This window comes from Urocitellus parryii, chromosome 4 (genome assembly GCF_045843805.1).
Source record: "Urocitellus parryii isolate mUroPar1 chromosome 4, mUroPar1.hap1, whole genome shotgun sequence".
Classification (NCBI taxonomy): Eukaryota; Metazoa; Chordata; class Mammalia; order Rodentia; family Sciuridae; genus Urocitellus; species Urocitellus parryii.
Window position 1 is genome coordinate 60,498,723 of NC_135534.1, and position 8,840 is coordinate 60,507,562.

Here is an 8,840-nt window from a genome sequence, read left to right on the forward strand (position 1 = left end):
TTACTTTCCTAATTAAATTCTTTCTTGTTTGTCCTTGTTTCATCTCATTCTGTTATCATATTAACCTTCATTCTGGCCATCCTAATATTTGTCATATTTCTTTCATCTTTTACAAAGTTAATGTGAAATTTCATCCATTTTTAAAAGACTCTCTAAATAGTCTCTGTAATCTTGAAGTAAATATGTTATATATCTGGTAATCTTTTTGTTCTGCTACCTGCTGTTCTTTGCTTGTTATAAGCTTGTTACTTGTTGAAATACAGGTTTCCCTTTTTATTCATCTTAAGCCAGAGTTAGATCTGTCTATTCTAGGTGTTTTTCAACAAAAATGAATAGTGAAAATTTGAGTCCTTCTTTTCCTATCTGTATCCCTTTAATTTCTTTCATCTGTCTAATTGCTCTGGCTAGAGTTTCAAGAAATATGTTAAACAATAGTGGTGAAAAAGGGTATCCCTTTTTTGTTCCAGTTTTTAGAAGAAATGCTTTCAATTTTTCTCCATTTAGAATGACATTGGCCTTGGGCTTAGCATAGATAGCATTTACAATGTTGAGATATGTTCCTGTTATTCATAGTTTTCTAGTGTTTTGAGCATGAAAGGGTGTTGTATTTTGTTGATTTCTTTTTCTGCATCTATTGAGATGATCATACGGTTCTTTTCTTTATGTCTATTGATGTGATGAATTACATTTATTGATTTCCATATGTTGTACCAACCTTGAATCTCTGGGATAAATTATAATAATAAGTAAAAGAATAGTGTTTTTAAAGTTCTTTTAAGAAGGTATGCATGCTTCAGAAAATAGGAATTTCAGAGCTGGGAGGGGAAGGCAACAAGAGTCATTGCTTAGTGGTAATAGAATGTCTGCTTGAAGTGATGAAAATGTTATAAATAGATAGTGGAGATGATTGTACATTATAACTGCAATTAATGTCACTGAACTGTACACTTCAAAATGAGTAAGATGGCAGAGTTTATGTTATATATATATATATATATATATATATATATATATATATATATATATATATAATGGCACAATAAAAATAGAGTGATCTTTTTATATGACCCTTATTCACCAAAAACATATTATGAACTAAGTCAACTATGGGTAGTCTGAATCTCAGTCCTTAGAAAAAGAAAGAAATATAAATACTCAAGTTGAAAAGTGGAATGAATAACTGAGTAGATCAAGAATGTCTGTGATAAATAATACATGGTGAAAATGACTATAGAGAATGTTATTGCGTTTGTAAAAGGACAGACTGGCCACTTGCATTCATCTTGTTTCCAAAAACTAGGCGGAAAAGCAAAAAAAAAAAAAAAAGAACAAGCAAAAAAACCATGGCAACACTCATGGAAGTTAAGTCTGTGCTGAAACATGCAGGCCAACTGTGTAAGGATTCTTTTCCTCTGGCTATCAGCCTGGTTAGCGAAGGCAGGAAACTGTGACTTGAAAATTTTTGTACACTCAAAGGCCAAGGCTTTCCCATGCACTCTCATTCTGAAGACCCTCTTGGTCTAAGAAAGTGCTGGCAGTAATTAATTAATTAATAAGTAAGACTGTGTGTGTGTGTGTGTGTGTGTGTGTGTGTGTTCGGGCACGTGTTTTCTCAGTTCCATAAAGTAATAAATTAATAGTTCTTTTATGACCATTTCTCTCCTACCTCTAACACTGGGATTTCTTTACATGGAGAAAATAATTCTCCTAGCTTTTACTTTCAAGTATACTACAGTGACTGCTAATCTTTCTTTTTTAAGACCTATAGGTCTGTTAACAGCCTACATTATTACTTTACAGGGAAATGGTATTTTATAGATTTATCAGGTATGAATGAGTTGCTCTAAATACTTCAAAATCTCAGATAATATATGATACTGATGTTCTGGGATTAGCCTAAGTGGCAACCTCTAATCTAAGGATAAGGAGTGCTGAAGAAGGTAAAAGAATAATTATAACTTCCCACTAGTCCTCTGAGTATGTAGAGAGTATAGTTACCTTCTCCCCATAAGAAAGTCAAATATTCTCAAACGAATCTGTTTGGTATTAATGCCATAGACCAGGGGATTGAGAACAGGGGGCACAAGGAGATAAAGATTTGCAAGTACAATGTGGACCTGAGGGGGTACTTGGTGGCCAAAGCGGTGGGTAAAAAAGGAAAAGAAGGCAGGGATGTAGAAGACAAGAATCACACAAATGTGGGCTCCGCAAGTGCTAAATGCTCGGAATTGAGCGTCCTTGGAGGGCAATCGCAGCACAGCCTGCAGGATCAGGATGTAGGAGGTGGCGATGAGGACCACATCCATGCCAGTGATTGAGAGAGCTACAGTAAGACCATAGATGGTGTTGGGCTTGATGCTGGCACAGGCCAGCTTGGCTATGCCCATGTGCTCACAGTAGGTATGGGGGATGATGCGATGTCCACAGAAGGGTAAGCGTTCGATGAGGATGACAAATGGGAAGACAAAGAGAAGACCACGGATAACACACGCCAGGCCAATCTTGCCAATCATGGTGGCGTTGAGGATGGACATATAATGTAGTGGACGGCAGATAGCCACATAACGATCAAAAGCCATGGCTAGCAGAACAGCTGACTCTGTGGCAAAGACTGCATGAACAAAAAACATCTGGGTGAGGCAGCCTTGGTAGGAAATGATGTGGGACCTAAGCCAAAAGATTGTTAGCATTTTGGGCAATGTTGTTGAGCAGAGTACCAGATCCGTAATGGAAAGTAGGCACAGAAAGAGGTACATCGGTTCGTGCAGAGCTCGATCTGTCATGATGATGTAGAGGATGGTACCATTGCCAACCAAAGCAAGGATATACATGGAGCAGAAGGGGATGGCAACCCAAATGTGCTGGTCTTGCATCCCAGGGATTCCAAGTAAAAGAAATGTCGAAGGGTGGAAGGCAGTGTTATTGGGAACAGATGCAGAGAGCATAATGGTGCAGAAAAAAAGGGTCTTTCGCTTCCTAAAAGAGTTAGAAAATTAAATGATGTCAACGTAGATGTCATTTATTCCTTCTGAATACCCATTCCGTTGTCTGCCTTTCATATACACCAATTCTGCTCAAGTTTATGCCTTTCTCACATTTTGTCTAGATAATTTAAATAGTTTTGTGACTGCTAGTGTTTAATCCTGCTTCTAGGATTTGCATTTTCCAGTGATACATCTACATTACTGACCAAATATTCTAACACAAATATAATCAACTATAGCACAAATGAAACTTTTCTTTGTGTATCCTGTGCAAAATTTTGCCTTCTCTGGTCTACCCTCCACTACTTTTTATCATCTTCTGGAACCTGAACACTGACCTCTCAGACTACCTCAACAAATTCCCTCACCCTGTCACTACTGGTTGGATCTGGGAAAGGAAATATCAATAGGAAGTTGGAGGGAGAAAGAAGAATGAGGTCAGAAGTTTATTCCTCTCGCTCCCTTCAGGCAGGGTTGTTACAAGCTCCCTATATTACTGTCTAAACAGTCTTTCTGCTTTGGGTTATCTCTGGCAACCGTGCCTTCCTCTTGTCCATTCTGTTCAAAGATTGTAATTATGCCTACTGTGACTCACCTATGGAATTTTAAAAGCAGTTATGTTTTCCTAATACATACCCGCCTCTTTTAAAATGATTTCTGGCTGGGTGCGGTGGCACAGGCCTGTAATCCCAGCAGCTCAGTAGGCTGAAGCGGAAGGATCACAAGTTCAAAGCCAGACTTAGCAATTTATTAAGGCCCTAGGTAAGTTAGCAAGAGCCTGTCTCAAAACAAAAATAAGAAGGACCAGGGATGTGACTCAGTGGTTAAGCATCCCTGGGTTCAATCCCTGGTACAAAAACAAACAAACAAATAGCTAAATAAATAAGTAGAATGGTTTCTGTATTATCTTATACTCTTCTAAATTGCCAAAACTGAGTAGGTGATTTGTTTCCTGCTGGGATCCTGATACAAACCTTCTCTTGAGCTTGCTTTTGCCTCCTTATCTAACATTATTTACTAATATTTTTTTGTCACATACTTCATGTTCCAGCCATATGTAGTAATGCAAAGTGTCTGAAAGCATGCTTTCTTGCACCAGGATAACTTTTCATTAGGTGTTTTTGCTGCAGGCAATGGCTCTTTCCATTTGGTGAACTAGCAAGCTAAAAATTATTCAAACGTCATTTGAATATATCACCCTCCATGAAACCCTTCTACTATACCTTTTTCCTCTGGAGAGAACGATAAATCTTCAACTTACGTTCCTTTGGAAATAATAAAATTGTTTATGTGAACATCTATCTCCTCATTATACTATGAAATTTCTGAGTCCTATTTTTTCTTTTTTTTCTCTCTCTCTCTTTTTTTTTTTTTTTTTTTGGATACAGGGGTTTGAACAAACTCAAAGATGTGGCTCTTAATCACTGAGCCACATCTCCAGTTATTTTTTTGGTTGTCGTTGTTATTTTTGTTTTTGTTTTATTGTTTCGGGACAGGGTCTTAAGTTGCTTAGGCCCTTGATAAGTTGCTGAAGCTGGCTTTGAATTTACAATCCTCTGCTTTAGCTCCCCAAGTTCCTAGGATTCCAGGCATGTGCCACTGCACCCACCTGAGTCCTAGTTTTCTTTATATCCAGCATCTATGCCTTATATACAATAGACTAACAAATAATGTTAAATAAATATTTAAAAATATTTAACTCACTGATTGAATTTTTAATAGATGAGTGATAGTGATTACAGTTGAAAAAAATTTTTTTTTTCTCTTGGGATCCTACCTTATGAATTGAGCAATATCTTCCCTTGCTATATCGATGATTCTTTCCACTGTATGTACTCCAAGAAGTGCTCCTTACCACACCTCTTCCTCAGTACATACAAGATATGTGATATTAATAGATATAATAAAGTATACCTTAATCTAATCTATAGCATACATTTATATTTTCCTGCTTAGGCATATGAATTATCTTGATTATAAAAAAATCTCTGCCTTATTCTGTTTTTCTGGCTTTAGAGTTTAAGATTTAGAGTTTGTTTAAGATTATGCCAATAGGAAATAGGGGGGAAAGAAACAAAATTCTAGAGCCATCTTGCCTTAGGAAAACTGAAGGTGAAAGCAGAATCATCATTTTTACTTTGTCAGTGTCTACTCTTTGGACATCAAAGATTCTCATTATTGATAGGAGACACCAACATTAAGTTCATTCAATCCTTCTCACCTAAGAAGAATTTTAGAATGTGGAGGAGCCAAACATAGGATTAAAAAGTTCTATAATAATTATAAAGAATATTCTTCCTTTAATCCGCTGCTTACCTGAAACTACATTATAAAAGAACAATTAATATTACACTATAAATTTGCTTGTTTATAATTACAGTATATATTTTTCATTTGCTACTGCAAGTTTATATTGAGTCACAGGAAATTATACAGATAATAATGTTATTACAAACTTTGCTAGTAAAATCATCATTTTATTTGCCTTTTTACCAGGAAAATAGAATTTACTGCAGATTTTTCTTCAATTCAGTATATCCTTAAAAATTCAAATATTCAATTTTAACCAAAAAAAGTGATTTTTCTTTAATTGAGTATATCCTTAAAAATTCAAATGTTCAATTTTAACAAAAAAAGTGATGGTAAACATGTCAATGCCTATCTTGGCAAAATTTAAAAGTGTTGGGTTTGATCTTGGTAATATTTGAGATTTTTAAGCAATAGATCTATCAATATGATACAAGCTTGTTCTCTTGTTGAGAAAAAATTACAAAGCATTTGTAGAACAATAAATATGTGATGCTGGACTCCCAAATACAAAATCCTGAAAATGGATTGCCTGACAGTTTATTGCATATCTCATTACAGGAAACTCATGCTCTTTTCAGGCAGCAACTCTCAACCTCAAATGCTCTAAGACTGAGAATATTAGTCTTTTCATTGAACTAATGTTTGTGTCCACAACCCACAATAAACTCTGCAATTTCTCCTCAGTGTCTTTGGTTTTCACTTTTATCAATACTTATCTTCTTTCTAAGGCTGCTCTTTTATTTCATTTCTTTGTAAACAAATTAAAATGATAGTCTATTATGAACCAGTTATTCCTCTAGGGGTTTCATATAAATTGAAGAATAAGAACATGCTTATTTGCTGATATATTTAAGTTATAGCCTGATAATAATATACAATTAAATCAAGTAATCTTCAATATTTGCATAAATTAGGGTTATTTTTATAAATTAGTTTATTGATATATGCTATGAGATAAATTTTCATGAACCACTTTATATTCACAGAAGGCTGCTTAGAGCAAATGAGTGTGTGCTCATGCACACAAAGTGTTAAGTTTTGCTGTGCTTAGCAAAACAAAGGGGTTCCGTGAGAAACCATGAACTCTTTGACCTGTGTCCTTGTTGCTCTCTTAAGAAGATAAGAGAAAAGAATGTTTTGCAAAGTTATATATATATGTGTGTGTGTGTGTGTGTGTGTGTGTGTGTGTGCTTGCCAAGAAATTAACTAATTACAACTCAGATAATAAGAAGTATGGAGCACTGTGACCATGAACAAAGTTATTCTGAGAATGTTTATCCATGCTTGATAAGATTAAGCTGCAGAGAAGATTTCTTTTTTGCTGTATAAAAGAAGTAGGGAAAAAATAAAGCTGCTGCTTATTTTTTACTGGACGTGTACATGTGCGTGTGTCTTTCTTTATGCATCTCTGCTGTACCAGGAATTACAGATTGTCAGCGGGTTCTGACAAATGAGACTTGGTCTCCAAAGCCAAGCCTTCTTCAAATGCTTTAAACATCTCTTGAACAAGTCCATTCCCATCTACTTATACTTTTCTGTAGCTCTTTCTGGGGTCCAATTTGAAAAATGAGGGATCAACCTGGATTTAGACTGCCTGAGTTCAAAATATGGCTCTATTACACATACTTGCTAACTACACTACCTTGGGTGCTTTTGATATTCAGAACCTCTGTCCTCAGTTTCCTGGTAGAAATTTCAGATAATAATACTTCATAGGGTTTTATTATTATTTATTAAGAAAAATCTATGAGTGAATACAAATTAACTAAAATACTCCTTTTTATCTCCCATGATTTTGATATCTCTGAATCCATTAATCTATGTACTTACTTTTAGAGAGAAGAAATTTCATTTGAAAACCTCAACGTGAAAGACAGTGGCCAGTCTTCAGTCTGTAATCCCAGGATGAGGGCACTGACATGTCACCCTTGATCAAAACAAGGGATCGCTTCAGAAATATCCAAGAGTGGTTCTCAGCTAGCTTGGTTAGGTGCCTTCTCACAAGGTGGCTCCTCAACAATCCCAGTTTCATCATGCTGCCAATATCATTGAAGTCCCCTCATTGGTTTCCCTGGATAAGAAGGACCTATGGTACCATTCAAGGTCTTTAAATACAGAAGGAGCAAGTTTGTTCTATGTTCTCACTAAGAACAGAGTAAGGATGAAGGAAGGAGTAGTTATCTTATTTCTGGTAAAGGAAGAACTTCATTAAGGTGAGCACTCACCCAATTTTACTGTCAGGGGGAGGGGCCAGCAGCAGCAAGCAGCAAGGATTTGTTGATTGGTCAGTCTCCAAGGTTTATGCACATGAAAATCCAGGATTATCTAAATGAAGGAAGTTAAATTTATGAGGTAGGAGCTGCTGTGCTCAAACACTGGGGAGATAGGAAATCAAATGAGCTTCCTGATCTGCTAGGTTTTTGGGAATATTGTGAGGGGTCTAGGTACTCAGAGATAAAGTAACTTAATAATAACTTTATATATCGATTTATACACACCTGCTGGGCTTGGTTGGTATCAGTGAGACCAAGATGAAATACTGGGCTTCACTATAGTAAGCATTTTAATATCAATAAATACTTCATATCATCATGATATACACCTTAAAAACACACACCCCAAAAAATAGTGTAAAAAAGAAAAGTGGATGCTGGCCTTATTAATTTCAGAAAGGCTGCTCCTAGAGATCCAACTGCCTTATCTTGAACCCACAGAACTAAACTAAAATCGCAAAAAACAATGAGACGAATTCAGGTACAAAGCAAAAAAAAGACTGATAAAAAAAATATTTTCATACACATTATGGCTATCCAAATACCTGAAGTGTTCAAAGAACCATAGCTTCTATAATGAAGTTGCAGGAAAGTCTGAGATGACCTCTAGAGTATGTAAAAGCATCAATATCGTTTTGTGATATGATCCAGCACAGCTAGCATATTTCTGGCCGCTGAGGTCTGTTTCCATTTATGCTGCCGAGTGAAAGCATTTGGGGTCCACAGAGGCTGAGATTGGCTCAGAGCACCAATGGTCCCAGCTGCTAAATAAAGATAGAGGTGACTTTCTGGATATGATCCCTGGGGAGACATGTCAGGAGTCATGTCAGGATCTACTTTCAAAGGCTGGGCATATTTCTGTACAGGAGAAGTAGTCACCGTCACCCTGTGCCATGTCATTAATAGCTCCCCAGCCTTGGGACAAAAAAAATGTAAGCAAACTGCCAGAATTTGAGGGAAAGCAACTCAGGAAAAGGGAGGAGTCTTGGACAGAATTATAAGGGATGCTTCTTGTGTTGAGAATTTGTAGTTTCCTTTTGTTGACAAACCTAATACCACATACCACCTGCTTTCAAGACCATAATCACTGTGTCTAATTTGCATTTCTCTGTGTGTACCTTGAACTTGATTCCTTAATTCCATGTGTCACATCTTTGTACGTTTAATAGGGTAATTTCTTGTATTGTTTTTTGATCAAATCATACCAGGTGATTAACTACTTAATTAAAGTTCTTGCTATTTAGGGTTCAGTGTGAAGGTGCTGATTTTTCCC

At 36.3% G+C, this 8,840-nt stretch overlaps 1 protein-coding gene across 1 annotated transcript; it reads right to left on the reverse strand.

The window, feature by feature from the left end:
- Window positions 1-1,994: 1,994 nt before the first annotated feature.
- On the reverse strand, window positions 1,995-2,945 carry LOC113177537 (olfactory receptor 52D1-like). Its single transcript, XM_026382081.2, has one exon. It carries the CDS (start codon window positions 2,943-2,945, stop codon window positions 1,995-1,997), a length of 951 nt encoding a protein of 316 aa, XP_026237866.1.
- Between the last annotated feature and the right edge of the window lie 5,895 nt (window positions 2,946-8,840).